Source organism: Benincasa hispida, chromosome 1 (genome assembly GCF_027475165.1).
Source record: "Benincasa hispida cultivar pf3 chromosome 1, pf3_genome.v1.1, whole genome shotgun sequence".
NCBI lineage: Eukaryota > Viridiplantae > Streptophyta > Magnoliopsida > Cucurbitales > Cucurbitaceae > Benincasa > Benincasa hispida.
The window spans coordinates 39,768,458-39,788,679 of record NC_143478.1 but is presented as its reverse complement, the minus strand read 5'-3'; the positions used below and the strand labels follow the sequence as shown (position 1 = coordinate 39,788,679).

General features: G+C 33.5%; 2 protein-coding genes across 16 annotated transcripts; one reads left to right on the top strand and one right to left on the bottom strand.

Annotated features, from left to right (window-relative positions):
- The first annotated feature begins 1,441 nt into the window (after positions 1-1,441).
- LOC120075483 (ubiquinone biosynthesis protein (Protein of unknown function, DUF547)) lies at positions 1,442-15,237 on the top strand. 15 transcript variants are annotated; one of them, XM_039028996.2, is made up of 13 exons: positions 1,442-1,894; positions 2,085-2,155; positions 2,306-2,366; positions 2,491-2,566; positions 3,097-3,223; positions 3,485-3,598; positions 6,587-6,775; positions 8,248-8,747; positions 8,887-8,986; positions 9,093-9,152; positions 14,190-14,282; positions 14,386-14,505; positions 14,595-15,237. In XM_039028996.2, exons 5-13 carry the CDS (start codon positions 3,152-3,154, stop codon positions 14,913-14,915), a joined length of 1,569 nt encoding a protein of 522 aa, XP_038884924.1. In that variant the 5' UTR covers positions 1,442-1,894; positions 2,085-2,155; positions 2,306-2,366; positions 2,491-2,566; positions 3,097-3,151; the 3' UTR covers positions 14,916-15,237. The 15 variants fall into 15 exon arrangements, with proteins under 15 accessions (XP_038884924.1, XP_038884868.1, XP_038884841.1 ...); XM_039028940.2 differs by having other exon boundaries at positions 1,463-1,894; positions 3,137-3,223; XM_039028913.2 differs by having other exon boundaries at positions 1,567-1,894; positions 3,134-3,223.
- On the bottom strand, positions 14,879-19,424 carry LOC120075531 (uncharacterized). Its single transcript, XM_039029017.2, has 4 exons — positions 18,900-19,424; positions 18,773-18,817; positions 16,393-16,470; positions 14,879-15,094 (listed from the first exon to the last, which is right to left on the bottom strand). Exons 1-3 carry the CDS (start codon positions 19,313-19,315, stop codon positions 16,413-16,415), a joined length of 519 nt encoding a protein of 172 aa, XP_038884945.1. The 5' UTR covers positions 19,316-19,424; the 3' UTR covers positions 14,879-15,094; positions 16,393-16,412.
- Positions 19,425-20,222: the final 798 nt, after the last annotated feature.

Sequence of the window (20,222 nt, the reverse complement as noted above, 5' to 3'; positions counted from 1 at the left end):
GAAAAATATTTGACAGACTAATGCACAATTAGGTAGCAAATGTATATATAAATGAATACTTAAAACATTTTAGATGTATACTTATTTTTTTTTTTGTCAGATTATTTAGATGCCATACACACAACAGATTTGGTCATCATTACCTGATTATTGTCGTGATAGTGAAGACATCTGGTTGACCGTCAGCCCTCTTATATGCTTCCATATAGTAGAGTGACATCATCCAGATCGTATGTTGAGATAGTTTGGTTTGCGACAACCGATACATTCGTTGTCCTATACACTCCCAGCATTACACCAAATCAATTTGAGAGGTAAGCACGACCAAGACTGACGTCAAATCCATGCGGAATATATATCATACTGGCATGGATGACATGATCGTTGTGCACAGGGAGAATTAACAAATGGGCCAGCTGTATCAGACGACTACTTTTCCTAGTACAATTCAATCACGAGGCGATTTATCACACCTGATGACACTTACTATTACTGCATGGTAAGAGATTTAAATTCAAACATTTTCTATATATATGATATGAATATTGTTTAATATTTATTTTTTTGATTGTACAGAATAATTTTATCGGCAATGTACAACAATATTCAGTAGAACAACTTACCAGACTTAGGTTCGATGTGTCACCAAACATTGGTCAATGTAGAAGATAGTATTCAACAAACAAGATAACTCAATGTTGCTGATACCGATCGAAGATGTATTCGTCGTAGACGACAACAACCACAGGGTGAACCTAATTTGAAGGGACACGAAGACAACCCAAGAGGGGTAAAGGCCAGAGGTCGTTTTTAAAGTTCACGTAAACTTTCATTTTCAAATTGTAAATTAAAGAACTAATCGTAAATATTCTTTAATATCATGACATTTTTTTTAAAATATGAGTGCAAGATAATTATGTTTTCATTGTAGATTAAATATATAATTAAGTTTAATAATGAAGGAATTTGTGGACCCATTCTAAAGTCTTAAATATAGTTGTACATCTCCAATTAAAAAAAAAAAACTAGTCAACACACTTAAAAAAAATAAATCATGGACCAGGTCTACGAGTTTGCATCTGACCGGTTAACTAGTCAGCCGACGTGGTGCTGACTGGATTAAACGGCACTCGTGTACCGGGTACACGAGTTTACCACATGGCAATCGTGTACCCCGTACACGATTTTACTACCCCAATTTTGTCAATAGTTTCGCCAAACACTTATTATTAGAAAAAGTTTCCATCCTACCTTATTTTTATCATTATATATTAAAAAAACATTATTTAAAAAAAAATAAATCCTATGATTACAACTACAAAATTTAGAAAGTATAAATTAATATTTTTTTTAAAAAAATTAATATAAAAATAATAATGAGGTTTTTTTTAGTACATGAGAAATTCAAACCATAAATTTGGTGATAGATTAACTTATACATGACCTATGATGCTTTAACCTTAGACTTGACGAAAGTTGGTGGTTTTAAATTTTAAACCCTTTCATCCTTTTTCGTTCAAAGGTCCCAATTTGAAGTTTAATCTTTGAGATGAAAACTCAGCTGAAGTATAATCAATAGGTTAGTCACCAGGAAATTGTACTGAAAACACAAAAATTGAGTATGAATTTATTGATTCACAATCACAAAACGCCACCGACTTTCCACCAACACGAGGGAAGTGGGTCGCTAGGACAGTGGAGGCTCCTTTATTGCATTATTTAATCATGTTGCTCAACCTTTCTGCTTTCAACTTCAAACCTTTAAACCACTCCCACTCCAAAAAGCGCAAAGGAACAAGAAGTTTGAAGAACAACTTAACTTTCCCACAAAATACTTGAATCATTCCTTCCTTTTCCTCCCAGCCCTGATTTTCCCGCAACTCCCATCACATCAGTTGAGTTTTTTTTTTTTTCCCTTCAAAATGCCTTTTTGGTTATGTTTTACTTTCGAACCATTGTTTGTTTGATTAGGTTCTAATGTAATGTAATGGGTTGCTTTTTCTTTTTGAAAATGACTCCTAACTGTGCCTTCATGAGGGGTTGTTTCCTTTTTGTATCCATTTTATTATATCGTCTCTTCACAGGCGACGGCGTCACTGTGCATTTATGATTCTGCATCTCTGGCCCATGGCTCTCGATTCTGATTTTCTGTAAGGTTTGTTGATATGAGTTCTTAGTTTAAGATGTGGGTGGTCTAGAATCTAGATTTTGGGCGAAAATATGGGACTTATGATGCTTATTTTGACGTGAGTTTTGTTTCTGATGCTTGAGATTTTGGGGTTTCTGTTTTTGTTTTGTTATGTAGAGGCCACTGAACCTTATAAACCCAGAATGTCGGAATCACTTGCTCAAACTGGACTTTCCTTGTAAGACTGTTCTTCCCTTTGGTTTGTACTCTCTGTTCTCTTCATTTCTTCTGTTCTCTGCACAGCTCAGTGTTGTTTCCTTTTTAATGCTTTTATTTCTTTTATTGTCATTGTAATGTCACAGATGTGATCCCCACTCTGGGTACAGTTCTAGTTCAGGGAATGTTGTTGACCTTGGTTGTGCTGACTTATTTCTAGAGGTAAGGTGTTATGGTCTTGATTTTCTGTTACTGAGTAGAAAGAAAAGGAAGTACTGAAACCTATGCATTGTCCTTATTGAAACCTTAACCTCCGAAGTCAGGATTGAGGAGTTTGCTTTATATTGTTATTAGCTTGTGAACTTAGTTCTCTCTCTTGTATTATGCTAAGTTCCGAAACAGAAGACTATTTTCAGTAACTTAAATATGTGTTTTAGTCCCTAATGCTTGGGTGTTTTCTCAAATTTTTCTCTATTGGTTAAAGAGTTCCCATTCATGTTTTAACATTTTTCATTTGTACTATTTCTTGTTACTGGGTAATTTGTGACTTAATAAGCTTATGCATGATGCTTGCTCAAAGTACCTAGGAGAGTAGAAGTCAAAAGTTAATGCGAACTTTTTAGAAGTTAATGCCAACTTTACACACACACACACACACACACACACATATATATTGAGTTAATTAATCTAGTTATCTACTGCTTTTTAATAAACATGGTTTGGCTGTAAAATGTAATATATCATCTTTGCAGTACATTCATCATGATTTCTGAGTCTTGCTTAATGTAGCAGAGCAGTCTTGGCATAATGACTAGGAATGTTGGGATATTGGAGAAAGATGATGGTTCTTTTCCCTACAGATTTCAGCTCGAACAAGATGTAAGTGTCTGGCTGTGTATGGATGTTCCATTACTGCAATGAAATATTTTCATAGATTTTCCTAACATTTCTATATTTAAGTTAGTAAAGCATGAAGACATGTTGCTTACTCTTCTAAAAAATCCTGTCATCCTGTTCATTTCTCTAAGATCATTGGATCTTCTGGCCTTTTATCCAGTGAACTTAGTTTATTTTTTTTTACCTGAGTAGGAAACTGCCAGTAGGTTTGATTGTTAGGTTAAAAAAAATGCTATTTTGTAGGTGAGAATGTTACAACAAAAGTTGCAAGAAGAGATAGAGCTGCACACTTCCCTTCAAGATGCTATTCAAAAAAAGGATCTAAGATTAGCCAACTTCTCCTGCCTCCCTCATCATGTATGTTGCTTGTTACTTCACAGTTTATTGAATATCCAATTGGTGATTTTTGTGCTTTAAAACATATTGCAATTTGATATTTATGCTTCAAAATCTGAAAAACATGATGAGAGATATGGAGAGAAAAAATGGCTGAGGTTAATATAATGGGCAAACAGTAACTATGCATTGAAAAACAAAGTGAAACTGAAACAGTTGGTTGCATCAATGAATTTTCATTCATGCACAACAAGGAAAATGAAGATACTCTCCTCAAGTACACTATAGAGCAAAGGATTCAGTGAATGAGACTTACTATAAGGGAAGTGTGCAAGTGGCAAAGAATTCATGAAAAATATTCAGCAAATCAGACTAGTTGGTTGAATTTATTTTTTTGCTTTTTGAAAATATGTAATCTTCCACTAATCTATATATGCTTGATAATGTAGTTACATAGTTCGATGCAAGATATAAGTTAATGCATCGAGAAAATAAAGTTTGCGTGAAAGCCATTAGATGCCTACTATTAAAATCCCAACCATGGAAAATAAGTTAATTTTTGTGCACCATAGAGACATGAATATCCACGTCGAATTAAGGTTTCCAAATGAATCACAACTACCTGCTAAAAGAAGATTAAATCTAGGTTATTGATAAAAATCTCAATAATATAGTAGAAACTTCTCATTGGATACAAGTAAATTACTTTTTTATTTCTTACTTGCTCCGTATAGCTCCAATTGAGCTGATTCAAAGTTCTCAATGCAATCATAACGCTTAAATTTACATAAATTATGTATTTGTTATCATCAAAACATTACTTAACCAAGGTTTAAGCCCAAAAAGCCTACGAAGGGTTGATGCAACTGTCTGGGCCAAGAAAACCACCAACTTCCCAACTTCCCAACCTTCAAACTCGTGATGCGGAAGCATACTTCTCCACATTTTCTCAAACCGTGAATTGAAGACTTGGCAATTTGGAAGCTATCGAGAAGTTATCATTGGAAGTGGGAAAGATGACCAACAATCAATCAAGAACCAATCAACAAAATCCAAAGATGCAAGAAGTTGCTAGAAATCCACCCAGAAGACAAATTTTAGAATTTCAACCAACAATCAATTATCAAAATCATCCGGTAGGTGTTCTTCCTCAACAACAAAGATCGATTCCACACAATATGATGGGATATAATTCAGACTCTTCAAGCGATGAAGGTTGTCCACACTTCTACCAAAATTATTTTCCAAGGTACCCTCTTAATCCTTTGTATCAAGAAAACCATCTTCAAGCCCAAGAACCATACCGAGAGCACAAAAATTATGATCATAATGGCCTTGTTTTCTATCAAGAGGAGAATTATGGTCGACATTTTCAAGAAAGAGCAAGAAGTCCACCAAGACCCTTCATCCAGAGAAATCAACCGTAAACAATCACCACTTTCAAAATTACCAAGATCCAGTCGTTGATGCATCAAATACCCTCCCAAGACCTCAAGATCAGGCGGGTAATAATTTCCATGTCCAAGAAACTTATCCAACTTATCATAATGGTCAACAATATCACGCACTGTTTTAGACATTATGACCAAGAAGCTGTCCAAGAATATCAAGATTAGCAACATTAGAACTCGAAACATCAACATTGGCGCCAAGATTTGGATTATAGAATGAAGCCTTGCTATAATGGCTGAATGAACGTCGTTTTTTTTTAATCGGGCCAAGAATTGTGTCTTCGACCGTATATTAAAAAAAAATCTGGATCGAGGGCAGCCTAGTGGAGATGGAATATTTGGAATTTTGGATGGAGTTTTTGACATTGCAGCAGCTGCAACAGAGGTACTAGATGACCTTGATGATGAAAGATTTGATGAACTGGACTTTATGAAAATTTTATGTCTTGGACTTTTTTACATAATTTTGTTCAAGATGCAGGAGGTTGGTTTGGTCATGCTCCGTTGTACAAGTTTATTTTATTTCTTAATTGTTTCATTTTTTTCTTCTTTTAAAACTCGAGAACGAGTTTTCTTTTTGGAGGGGTAGAATGATGTAAGTAGAATGAGGTTATATGCACCATTCTTCTCAATGATCAGAGGTTTAAAATTTTGAGCTACCAAATTTTATCCCAAAAAGTGAACATATTTCAGAGTGAATGTGCTGAATGAACCATTTGGGAAGATCGGATACAAAATTTCATCTTTATGAACCATAACATCCTGAAGAGCTAAAACCAGGTTATGACAACGTTACTTGATTCAAAAGTCAAACCTTTTGTAACCATTGCCTTCACAGGTACAAGATACATCTTTGATTTTTAGGAGTTTTGAAGTATAGATACTTTAATACGAGCAGAGATTTGTGTTTTTGTACCTAATGTGATAAGTGATTTAGTGTTTAACATATAACTATCATTCACACACACACGCACACATTGCCATATTTGCACCATGATTCATGATATGGATGCCTTATATAAGATTTTAGAAGTGTTGGAAATGGCAGCTTTCAAAAAGCTTTGCAGTCTTGGTGGCTTTTCCTTGATCGGTGCAAGATGCGTTCTTTTGGAATATATGATCAGAAGAAATGGGAGTGTTTCTTTATAGAGATTTCTAGGAACTGTTGGTATAAGGCAACAGTAACTTTGGTGCCTCCCTCTGGAGCTCTGGTTTCAAAGAGTTTTGAATTATTATCCTTCTTTGATCACTTGAAAATGGAGAGTGCTAACCTTTTTTAATTACTTCATGGGATTAGCTTTTGTATATTCATTTCATACAAGGATTTTCTCTGTTTCTTTCTTTTTTGTTGGTCCCCTGCAAATTTGGTGTCAGAATGGAAGAAATTAGATGTGAATATTGTATTTCATAGCAAGAACTTTTTGTTCTATTTCCCCTTTGTAGCAGTTTGTCTTTGGATTCCTCCAGTACCTTAATTGTTCAGAATTTCCAATACTTGTATTTTGATTTCTAATTTTAAATTATTGTGGCAATATTCTTGCATTGAAATTTTGTGCAGGCCCAAGATCTTTTATCTAGCATTGCAGTTTTGGAAGATACAGTTGTAAGACTCGAGCAAGAAATGGTCTCTTTACATTTCCAACTTAGTCAAGAAAAGAATGAAAGGAGGCTTGCAGAATATCGTTTAATGCATTCATCACCTTGTTCAGTTTCCCTTTGCTCCAATTCTGACACACTGAAAAATCCGGTATCTCACCACAAATTTTTTTTTCCCTTTAATCTTGATGTATTTTCTTTTCTTTTCCTGAAACTTTACTTTCTGCGGAGTTCTCACATGCATTTAGACAGGAAATATGTGGCCATTGTTTTGGTTAATATTTGTGGTTTTGATTTTACTTATTATTTATTGTGTCTGTACTGTACTATTCTCCAGAACTATGTAAACCTTTTTTTTACTGTTTATGGTCCTTGAAGGAATATATTTCTTAATACAACCTTTGTTTCTCAAAAGCATAAATATGAAGCTAAAATTTGTTTGCTTCCATTCTACTCCAGCTCCTCCCTGCAGTTGGTTTCTTGAACCTCACAGCCCTGTCTTCAATTAGAAACATAAATTTATTAACATATATTTGAAGGAACAGTTGCAACTGATGGAAGACTAGTTCTTTTTTCCATCTTGAAAATGCTAAACTAATTCAATTACCCAAGGTCTAGTTTTTTATATGCCAAGCATAAATTTGAGATACAGTGTTGTCATTTTAACTGGATTTTGATCAATTAATCTTCTTTATAAGTATTTTCTGATCAATTAATCTATGGTTATCGGTATAGTATTGTCATATTAACTGGATTTTGTGGTTATTGTGTTCATTGTTTTTTTAGTAAATAAAATTTAAAAAGTCTAATTTTGGAAGTATCTAGTTTTGTCAAAATATTCCAACTTCTCTATTCCACCAGTCCTTTTCAGTTTCTATAAAAATTATTGGGACAATGGACTATTCACTAGACATTTTGGGTGCATTTGGGACAAGGAATTGGTTATTATAGTCTTAGGTTATAATAGTATGTGTTTGAGGTGTAAACTATTTTAGTTTGAGAAAGAAATAGTAATTATTGTAGCAAAGAATAAAAAATGATGAATCTAAAATAGTAAAAACTGTAGCAAATAGTATATATTGTAGCAAATGGGGTTTTGAAATAGTATTGACTGTAGCTAATTGGGGACTACAAAATAGTATTAACTAGCAAAATGTGGTTATTATAGTCTTAGGTCAATCCTTGTCCTAAACACCTCTTTTATACTTTAAATAATGCTTTTAATAGCCTTCCACCTTTGAAAGTGTTTGTAATGACTTTCATACAAGAGGTTTACAACCTTATCCCTGATCTGGTGACTAGAACAACAAATTTTAACGTTCTCATCACTCCTATTTCATGCTTAGTTGAAAACAGCACACTCTGAGACTAGATTTGTTTCCCTCTGTCGTTTTTCTGGATTGTATAACTTGATTTCAGTGATGTCATCCAGAATTTATGGGAGGAAATTGAACTGCTGATTTTGACTGAATAGGTGTTTTTCTAAGATGCTATAGGGTTTAGTAATGATGACTGTTAGAGTTAGATTTTAGAAAATTTTCAATTGCTATTATCAATGCATTCAGTGTTACTAAACCATATAAATTCAGGATTAATGCTGTAGCTTTGTTTGTGCTGAATCAGAATGCAGTTGACCTAGTTGAAATGTACTGTGAGAAGACGTCTGTGACAGAAGTCAATGAATGTTCTCAATCAGTAGAATGTGAGAAAATGTCTCGAGGGCTACCATCAAGTGGTCTCTGGCACCACCCTAATATATTATCAGAAGAAATGGTCAGATGTATGAAAAACATATTCATCTCTCTAGCAGATTCTCCCGGGCCTTCCAAATCATCAACATCGGGAAGCCACTCACCTGCATCACCTCGAGGACATCTTTCCAATTCATCATGGTGGTCATCATCTGAACGGTCACTTATTTCATCAAGAGTACAAAGTCCACAAATTGATCTTCCGAGTAGCTCTGAAGTATTGGCTACACAGAATGCTTGTGATCCATACAGGGTACGTGGAAAATTAAGTTGGGCTGACATTGGAAATTATTCTCAAGCAGCTGAAGTTTCTTGGATGTCAGTTGGAAAGAAGCAATTAGAATATGCTGCTGCAGAATTGAGGAAGTTCCGGTAGTGTTCATAAAACACATTGTCCATTTTTCTATCATGTTGGACTTTCTCCGCCTTTTGGCACTATGATAATCCTACAAATTTTTACTGCAATCTAGAGTTGGCCTGTTTTTGCCTTAACGATCTGTTTTGTGAACAGCACTCTTGTTGAGCAGCTTGCAAAAGTGAATCCCATTCATTTAAGCAGAGATGAAAAGCTAGCCTTCTGGATCAATTTATATAATGCACTGATCATGCATGTGAGCTGCTTCTCCTTGTTAAATTTGGTGGAAAACGTTCATATTAAAATATGGTTAACAAACAGATGCTATGTTGGTTGTTCACATCTTATCTTATTTTTGACAGGCTTACCTGGCCTATGGAGTTCCGAAAAGTGAATTGAAACTCTTCTCTTTGATGCAAAAGGTTTGATTTTGAAGCCCATATTTTTTGTTCTCTTCTATGTTCATTCATATTTTAGAGCCTGGATATTCTTCTGTATTTGTTAGTTGTCAGTATAGCAATCATGGGGGTTCATCCTTATGCTATGCTAGTGTGTGAATGATGATGGTTTCTGGAATATAAATATAAGCAGGGTTAGCTAACCATGTAAGGAGCATCACATCACTGCTAACATTCTTGCTTGGCAATGCAACACGGACTCACGTGTTTGGCTGCCTGCTTGGTGTAAGAGGGTGTGATAATGGTAAGCTGTTGGAGGATGCCCAAGCATGTCTTGTAACGCGCATCATGAGGGTGCATGAACTTAGGGTTGAACATTACATGTGAACTACAATCGGCTGGTGGTCATTGGGGCAAGTGAAAAAGTAAAGGGACTTTCGAAAATAGGGTCAAACTCTATTGGTAGTCACCTATCTAGGATATTAGAGTTCCACAAATTACCTAAAAATTGGGTCAAATGGTCATCCTACGAAATTAGTCCAGACGCGCTGTGGACCCAAAACATTAGAATAGTGTGCAGAAGCTTTTGCATAGCGAGCATTGGCAGAGAGCCCATGTGTCCTCCTCGCATGAGATGGTTAGTTAGGCATACTTCATAAGCATGCGGATGGTTTTTTATTTTAGTGAGACTTGGTACATTATGAATTCACATAAAGGGGCGTTTGGGGAGCAGATTTGGAATCAAAAGCCTAGGAATCAAATGCCTGAGGGCTTATTTGAGTAGGTTCTGAAGCCTGGGAATTACAAATGCCTGTGTTTGGGTTGTAGAGTTTGGAAGCCTGGGATTCTGAAGCCTATGTTTGAGGTGCAGACATGGGTTTGGGTAATCTGATCTTTTTTCCTTGTTTTTTAATGGTTGTTTTGTGAACTGTATAATCTTTAGTGTACTTTGCATCAATTTTTGTGATAATTGTAAAAGATAAATTTAATTTACTCATTTTAAAATGAAATTTATATTAGTTTTTCTTTTGTAATCCTATATTAATTCATTTTGGTTTATTAATTTGTATGACAATAATGTATGAATGACAATAATTTAAGCCCTGTTTGATAACCATTTTGTTTTTTGTTTTTGTTTTTGAAAATTAAGGCTATTTTCTCTTTATGTCTTATAATGATTTGCATCTTTCTTAAATATAATGGTTGAATTCTTAGTTAAATTCCAAAAACAAGAACAATTTTTTTAAAGTTACTTTTTCTAGTTTTCAAAATTTGGCTTAGTTTTTTAAACCATTGGTAAAATGTAGATAACAAAGGAAGAAAGTTGGAGATGGAAGTAGTGTTTATAGCTTAATTTTAAAAAACTAAAACAAAAAACAAAAAACAAAATGGTTACCAAACGGGGTCTTAGTTATTTTTATATAAAAAATAGTTTTTAGTAAAAAAAATATCCAAGTTTTGATATTAAGTTTTATAACAAGTTTAGTTTGTCTTTAAATTTCTAATTTATCTCCTTCTAAATAATAAATTTATCTTTTGATAACAAAGTAATAAATTTTGGAATTTAGCATCATAACACATTTATAACAAAAGATAGTTTTGCTTTAAATTTCTAAATTAATTTTTTTTTCTTGTAGTCACGAACTAAATTTTACGTTTGAGGTTAATGAAGGAGGAGAAGAAAATGAGAAATTGAAGGGAAAAGTGGTGAAAGGAGGAAAGAAAAAAAAATTGTCGGTGACAGTCAAAGAATGACCATCATCAATGATGGTAAGTGTGCAATGGTTGGTGAAGAGAATTTAATGACTCATGAGCATCACGATTGATGCAACACTTCAGTATTTAGAGCTCCTAGATGAAAAAGTCAATTTCTTGTTTGAGTTTGTGAAAATGAGTAAAAAAGGGAGAGAGAGGAAGAAGAAGAAAGAGGAGAAAACACAAAAATATAACCCTAGTGACAATCACTATAGTCAATTGACGATGGCATGATGATCGGTCAATTATCGACGGTCAAGTCGGTTGATTGATCGTCGGGGGTCATGATGTTTAGTTGTTGACCATCACTATGGTCGGTCATTAACAGACATGACAATCGATTGCTATGACCATAGTGGTCAAGCACTGGCGAGATTGCCTCCCAATGGTAAAGACAATCAAGAGTCATTGACCATTAAGACCATTGGTTGATCACTAGCGTCACGACAATTAGTCGCCAAGGGTTATGGCGTTTGGTCGTTGATCGTCACTACGATCAGTCGTTAATGGTCACAATAGTCAGTCATTGACGATCAAGATGCTTACCCGTCGACGGTGACGATCAATGTGATTGGTCGCCAACGGTCAAGATGATCGGTCGTCGACGATCAAGACGATCAGTCGTCAACAGTCAAGACGATTGGTTGCCGATGGTTAATCACGAAGTCGGTTGTTGCCGACGGTCGTTGATGACCATTGATAAGAGGTAGAAAACGAAGGAAAATTTTTCTAAGACCTATGCCATTCATTAAAAATATATTCCAAACCCATGAATTTGATTTCTTATTCACGGGAATTTTATTTTAAGTGCCCAAACATGGGGTTGGCTTCAAATGTCAAACCCCTCTAATTCCAAATACCCCCATTTGGGGGTCGTGATGTTTGGTTGTTGACCATTACTACAGTCGGTTATTAACAATCACGACAATCGGACAGTGGTCAAGCGCCGACGAGATCACCCGCCAATGGTAAAGACGATCAATAGTTGTCGACGATTAAGACGATTGGTTTGTCACCTACCGTTACAACAATTGGTTGCCAAGGGTCATGGCATTTGGTTGTTGACCATCACTACGGTTGGTTGTCAACAGTTACGAAAATCGGTCGTTAATGGGCACAACGATCGGTCGCTGGCGATCAAGATGCTCACTTGTCGACGGTGACAGTCAATGTGATCGATCGCCAACGGTCAAGATGATCGGTCGCTAATGGTCAAGATGATCAATCGTCAACGGTCAAGATGATCGGTTGCCGACGGTCAATCATGAAGTTGACCAATGTTTGTTGTCGACGGTCATCTATGACCATTGATAAGAGGTAGAAGATGAAGGGAAATTTTTTTAAGACCTATGGCATTCGTTGAAAATATATTCCAAACCCATGAGTTTGGTTTCTTATTCCCGGGAATTTTATTCCAAGTGCCCAAACATGGGTTTGGCTTGATGCCAAGTCCCCCCTAATTCCAAATCCATGGGTCAAATACCCCTAAAAAAATTCAACGTTTTGTGCAATATTTAGCCAAGCAGACTAGCTTTGTTCTCATGTGGTGTGCGATCTGAACACTTCGAGTTTGTTCATGGTATTGATCTGATTTGATTTAGATATATTCCATCTCTAGTCTATTCTATTTTCTTCTTCTTCTTATTTTTTTATGTATTATTGTCTTCTTCTTCTTCTTCTTTTTTTAAAAGGAAACAATGCTTTTCATTGATATAATGAAAAGAGTCTAATACTAAAAAATCTAAGATACCAAATGACAATAACGCTACGGAAGTTGAACTGAAGATAAGAAAGCATTCCAATTTAAACAAATGTCTTGAATGAAATAATCAACAAAAACTTTAGATGGAGAACACTATGAAGAGGCAAAGAGACGAGCAGAGCCCAACCTATCAGAACAACCTAAAGACCTGTTATGAAAAATCCTCTGGTTATGCTCGAACCAAATCTTCTCTGATAACAAAGCCTTGACTGCATCGAACCATTGTAACTGAGATTTGGAGGATAATAATGGACCAATCAATACTTGAGAGATATTCTCTCGAAAAGATTTGCCAAAGCCCCATTGGAGATTAAAATATGAAAATAGCCTCCACCAACATAAGCGTGAGAACGAACAATAAAAGATCAAGTCCTGCAAATCTCCGCTCTCCACCAAACATAATGGACAACTATAGGGAGAGGTAGTGCGACTAGAGTTTATGTTGCAAAGTAGTTGAGCCAATTTAATGAACCAAAAATTATTATCCACACAAGAATATTAATTTGTTTGGGGCTCTTTGATTTCCTCGAAGCCTGAAAAATCTCCTTATCAAGAGGGGATGACGCAATCAAATGCTTGGATAATGATTTAACTGAACTTTCCAGTGGATTGCAATGACCACAGCCTAGAATCTGATGGCAGGGATAAACTTTTGCCAACCAAGCTACCCATCTCTGGTCTGTTCTATTAGTTTGGTATTCCTTTTAGTCCATACAAGTTGCCTTAGTCTGCTGAACTGAACATATTTTGAACTTGGAATTTGAAAAATATATAATTAGGTTGTTTTCAGGTTTACCCTGTAGTTATTTCTCTACAAGCTGGCATCTGAGATGAGGTTCAAGCGTCAATGAGAAAGCTTCATTTTCAAAAGACTATTCATGAAAGTAGATAATACAGCTACTTTGTATCAAGGTTCACAACTTTCAGTAAATACCATCTACCATGTGTTCCCTCTGCTAATTAGTAGTTCCCATTCATAGCTTGTGTGACTTAATTTATTGTGTCCCTCAAAAATATTTTACTTCTAAATGTGAACACTAGAGCAAGCCGGACTTGAACAGCCAGTAAAATTTGAATGTGGAATGAATTGTTTTCTCACTATGGGTATTTTGTATTAACCCCAAGGGTGGATTTGACAAGACTAAGATGCTTTTAGATACCGTTCAAGGTCTCAAGTTCAAGTGTCTGGGTAAAGATTAAATAACTTAACTGTTTGTTGTCACCCGAAGTTAGTTTTGGAGTCGGCAAAGCCTCTGCAGATTAGTGAGGTGGTTCATGAGCATAATACAAAGATTGAGACCCCTTCTGATTGTAAAAAATAAAAACTAGGATGTGCATTCAAAGTTTTCGTGCTCATGTATCTCTATGAAAGCAATGCACCAGCTTTGCTCTTGGAAATAGTTCAGTTCATGCGGAAAATTCTGGAAAAAATTAGTTTTAGTCAGAAATGTATATTTCGAAACTTGCAGATTCTTGTTTTTGTTGTCAGGTTCAGTTCTTTTTGGGTATTAATGATTTATTTCTTTTGGAATATACTCTTACAGGCAGCATACACGGTTGGGGGGCATTCTTTCAGTGCAACCGGAATTGAATATGTCATCCTCAAGATGAAACCGCCAGTTCACAGGCCACAAATTGTATGCACTTGCTATAGCTGCTTTTAGGTTTTCTTGCTTATCCTCTCATCAGTTATCACAGTTCATTGCCTCATTGCCCTATATTGTGGGAAATTGTAACCAGGCTTTGCTTCTTGCTCTTCATAAGTCAAAGGTGACGGAGGAGCAGCGGAGATTTGCTATAGACAAACACGAACCACTCTTAACGTTTGCCTTAAGCTGCGGAACATACTCTTCTCCCGCGGTAATTCTAGATTAACAAACTCGTGTAAGATAGTGAACTGAGGCATTTACATTTTTCTACTTCAAGTCTAACTTGTAGAACTTATGTAGGTGAGGATCTACACTGCAGACAATATCCGAGAGGATCTTCTAGAGGCACAACGCGATTTCATTCGAGCTTCCGTAGGTGTTAGCAGCAAAGGAAGATTATTGGTACCAAAACTGCTATATTGTTTCGCCAAAAACTCCGTTGACGATGTGAATTTGGCAGTATGGATATCCCATTACCTTCCACCCCATCAAGCGGCCTTTGTTCAGGGTTGTGTATCCCAGAGGCGGCAAAGCCTAATCGGTTCTTGCAACTGTGGTATTCTTCCTTTTGATTCTCACTTTCGTTACTTATTCTTGCCTGAGAAATCTTCATTGCAATGATATCTTCATCCATTTGTATAAACAAATCACCAAGTCTTCAACTCTGGTTCTCTGCCTTTGGTTGCATAATATGGATGTAAATTTTTTCTTTTCTTTCTTTCTTTCTTTCTTTCTTTCTTTTGGAAGAATTGTTAGGTAGGTGGAAATTGTTCTCCTTTTTCCATCAGTGCTCCCAAGTTCTGTATATCGCATCCAAGGGGAAAGGAGTTAGTTCATTTTCATATTCTAGGTGATTGTTGTGCATATTTATACAATCACAATAAGCTTTACCTTATTCTTGTACTGACCTAAGTGAACAACTCAAAGATATATTTGTTCTTTTGTTCGGCGTTTTTTATTTTACATTTTATAATTTTTTCTTTTATCTCACGTTCTTTATGTATGAATTCCATAGGTGGTGGCCTCTTAGTTAAAGACATTAAAATCTATGTTTTTTTTTTTTTGACAAATAAATATTAACCAGATGTATATAACATGACAAAAAAAAATAATTACAAATTGGGATTAAGAATTCAAATCCACACGATTGGATTAGAGATTTTGAATTTCCAAGTCTGGAATAATATGAAAATAGATGTTCGGGCTAACTGTCAAGAGAAAAATATCACTGAGTCGACTCTTTGTTTTTCCATAAATTATTAGAATTAATCGATCATTTATTTATTTATTTGTTTTTGAATATTTATATTTTAACTAGTTGAGTCATGTTTAGGTAGATACAATAATAACATCTTATTTGATAAAGTAAATTAGGATATCTTGGTCAACCTTTAAGGAGAGAAATATCCCATAGTACAATGATAAAATAATATAATGGTTATTTAATATGTTTAAAAAATATTATTATTATTATTTTGTCAGATGTGATCAATGTTAAATATTCATCTCACCTTATTTGATTAAAAAAATCCAATGGATGTTATCCAAATATTTTAAGAAAGACACTATTTACTATATATGACTGGGGGGAAACTATATTATTTCAACTACCTATGAAAATAAAAATTCGCAAGTATTAATAAATTTAAGATAATTGAGAAAATATTATAAAAATAAAACAAAAAATGATTATAAATTACCATGCTTATAAAAAATAATAATAATAATAAATCTAATGTACCGTAATGATTATAATCTCAATTGGTATAATTTCCTAAAATCTAAATTGGTATAATTACAACAAAATTTGAAGTCAATGATGTATGTTAGTGATCACTCTTTTTTCTTTTTTCTTTTTTATTTATTTTTTTAAAGTTATTATTATAAAAAATAAAAAAATATATACCAATTTAGCAACTAACTAATCCATTATTTGGAATTGCTTTTAGAAAAAAAAAAATTACATATTATGTATTTTAGAAGAAAGGAGCTATTCATTAAAAAAAATTCAATTAAAAACTTATTTTATGAATGAAATAAACGAATTTAAAGTTGTAATGAAAGTAATTAAATAGCAGAAATGAAATGTTAAAACAACCAAAAAAAAAAAAGTGTTTCTCAAGGTCCATCATCACCATCGCCGATCAAATTGCAAATATCTGAACATTCCACCAAACTGCAAAATCCCCAAAACATAACCAATTATTAAGGATCAGATTCAAATCAAATTAAGATAAATAAAATAACATTGCTCCCTTATTCATTTTTTTAGTCCCTTGTCATTTCGGTTTGTGTCTATATGATCCAGATTCCCAAACTTCAGATCTCGTCATTAGTCTCTACACTTTCAATTTTTTTATCTAATAGATACTCCAACTTCAAAATTTAAATTAATTTTGTATTTAATAATTTTTTATCTAATACTATAGATTTAAAATTGAGGGAATCTTAAAATTTTGATTTTACGTGAACATAGAAAAATATGGCCGACACAAAATCGAAAAATTTAACAAAATCTATTAGAGACATTTCAAACTTCAGAAAATTAATGGATATGAAATTGAATGTTTAGATCTATTTAACACTTTTAAAAAATTTAAAGACAAATCGGAATAAACCTAAAAGTTTAGAGATTAAATATTTAATTTATCTTTTTTTTCCCTCTTCAATTAGACTGTCAATTCCTTAAATAATAATAATAATAATAATTTTTTAAAGAAAAAACTCCATGTAAACGATTAATTTTCTATGAAAAGTCTCTATTTAAATAGTCAACCTTCCAAAAAAAAAAAAAAAAAGAAAAAGACAAAAATCGCAAATCTCCTCGTGTAAACAAAATAATATTTTATATTAAGTTATCGAATCATTCGTTAATATTGTTCAACTGTTTTTTATTATTATTTGTTCAAGTGTTTACAAAATTAGACATTAGAATTTTATATCGTTATCAAATCCAAATTATCTGTCTTTATTTATATTTTAGGATAACATAATATAAAGTTTATAAACTTTTTAGATGACTTTACAAACGTGAGAGAACTATTAATTTGAGAAAAAAAATTGTTTTTTCAGAAAATTCATTTTTATTTAAATACTTTCAATAAAAACTAATTGAAATACATTTAAAAAACTATTTTGAGTGGTTGTCAAACACTCCAATTTCTTCCACAATGATATTTTTTTAAATTAAATACTTAAAAATGTATTCCAAACACCCTTAAAAGTAAGATCAACTTATTTATAATTTTTTAATCCATATTCTTACCCTAAAAGATCTAATGTAAAATAATTATTTTACAAAGTTCAAACTTTAACATTTTAAGTCTTATTTTAGTACAACAAATATGAAATTCTTAACTTTAAGAATAAATAATTGACAATAAATATATATCAATTATTATTAAATAAAAATAAAAATTATATATAATTAGCATTTTAAAAGTTCATCGAACTTAATATATATATTAGTTTTAGGATTATAAAATGGGGTTCAAATTTTTTTTTGAAAGATTATACTTCGTATTTTATGTCATTCACATATTATGAGCACGATGCCGATTTAAACTTCAAAGCTTAAAATGTTACCGAATTATATATTATGAAAAAAATGATTTTAAATGTTGGAAGTAATTAAATATCAATTTTGTCCACGAATGGGGTCCGAGGGTTGAGTGAGGAGATAGACCACACGTGCACCGTCGTTCAGTTGGTCATGGTGGGTGTGTGTATTTAATAAAAAATTATATTTAAGCCAACAAGAGCGTAGCTCAACTAGCATAATGTTCATACTATCAAACCTTGTGGATTAAGGTTCGATTCTCCCACCCACACTTTAATTACAATACCTCTTAAAAAAAAAAAAATTTGTCCACGAACTTAGGTTTATAGATTTTTAAAAGAACTTATTTTGGTTTATAGATTTTTAAAATATATGAGTTTTTTATACTTTCACGTTTGTTTTATTTTGGTTTTTAGTCCTCACTATGTTCCTCTTCTACTTTAAATTAACATTCGAGGTTTATCTTTAACTTATTTAGCTTGAAATCATGCTCATATTAAATATGCTAGTACACATATTCAAAGCTAAAATCCCTTATTTCATTATTCTAAATTAGAAGTTGTTTTTTTGTTTAAATTAATAATAATAATAAAAGAAAAATACCAAAATAGTTACTTTTGAAAATTAAAAGTTAAAATAGAGTTTGAATTTTTTTTTTGACCAAAATGAAATAAATTTAAAAGTAGAAATTAAAATAGAACAAAATTAAGTCAAGTGAACTTAACTATAACTTTCTTTGATCCCTCGTTAAATAATAGAACAAAATTTAAAAAATATTTAAACCTAAAATAACATAAACAAATAATCACTAACATACCCTAGTATAACTAATAAAATTTCAATTATGTAAAAAAAGGAAAATAAATAAACAAATAAACAAATAAAAGTTTGAGATTTAAGGAGGGAGAGGCATACGCACCAGTATTGACGACTTCGAAACCCTTGCTTGAAAACAATTATCGGTCTACAATCATAGAAATTTCACAGATCAAACACCAAGAATTCCACTTAATTCTCAACATTTTTTTTGTTAATTAATTAGTTACCTCCTGATATTCAAAGGACCTTCTCCGGGAGATCCATCGCCGCCTCGAATGCAAGTTCCGACGCACTTGATCGTGCACGATTCCGCCTTCCTCGACTTCGGCCGTTGAATTCTCGCCTTCTTGCAGTCGCTCGGCTGCTCGCACTCGCCGGAAAGCGTCTGCGGAATGTTTGATAGCGTAGTACTTTCTTCTTGTTGTTCCGATATGCTGGTGCTGCTTTCGGTTGCTGCAGACGGTGCCGGCGAAGAAATCAGGGCTGCAGCTGCTAGAATCGCCGCCGCAGTGGTTGCGATCCGGCAAGTGGCTCTGGTTAGGGCGAGCGGGGCGGTGAATCGGAGGACGGCGATGTTCGAATTTGGATGTCGTAGGGGTGGTGGAATTTGTGGAAATGGACCTCTTACATGGCTTCTTATCATTCTGGAGTTTAGGATTTGATTTTGACTCTGCTCTTCTCTGCTTTCGAAAATCCAATCATCTTCTTCCTCCTCCTCCTCTTCTTCTTCTTCTGGATAATGTGTTTTGATTCTTTAAAACGCTTTTTTGAAGATTGGCGTCCATCCACGTGGCAATATGAATGGTTTGAATAAAATCAGGCTGATGTGGCGGACAATAAATAGAGAAAATATAAAAAAATTATTTTTCAAATAAAATGGAGATGGTGCGCATCCATTAGCCTATCTAAATGTCCAATCATAAATTATCACATGACAATTCTTTATATATATTTTTGTCTTATGTGATTGAATGTAATGTATGAAGATGAATACATCTAATACTATCGATTTGGATCCTAAACATGTGGAAAAGTTTTATTTTGACCCTAATTTATCAAATTATATTTAGATACCAAACTTAAACACATATTTCTATTTCTACCATTTGCCCACCAATTTTAATAGAAAATCGTGTCAGAATTATCATAAACCCACTTAATTATTATTTTTATTTACGTACAAACTCATTTCAATTAATAAATAAAGTTTTGTGAAAAATGAATTTTATTCGTGCATAAATTAATCATGAAATAACTTTGCTAAAATTCATATATATACTTGAAGTAAAAGGTATTTCCAATAGCCTTTTCTCTAAAATTTTATTACTTTCATGTTTTATAATTTATTGAACGTTTTTTTTTTTAACTTATTAGGAGGTAAAAACAAACAACTTTTCAAAATTTAAAGTTAATTCGTAACATTGGTTGAAGCTTAAGGAGAAATTGTCCAAAATAACGTCCTTTAGTTTTCACGTTTCAAAAGTAGCATGTTTTTTGAATTCTCGTATAATTGGTTTTTCTCGGACGAGATTGGGCTCTAGATTGTGTTT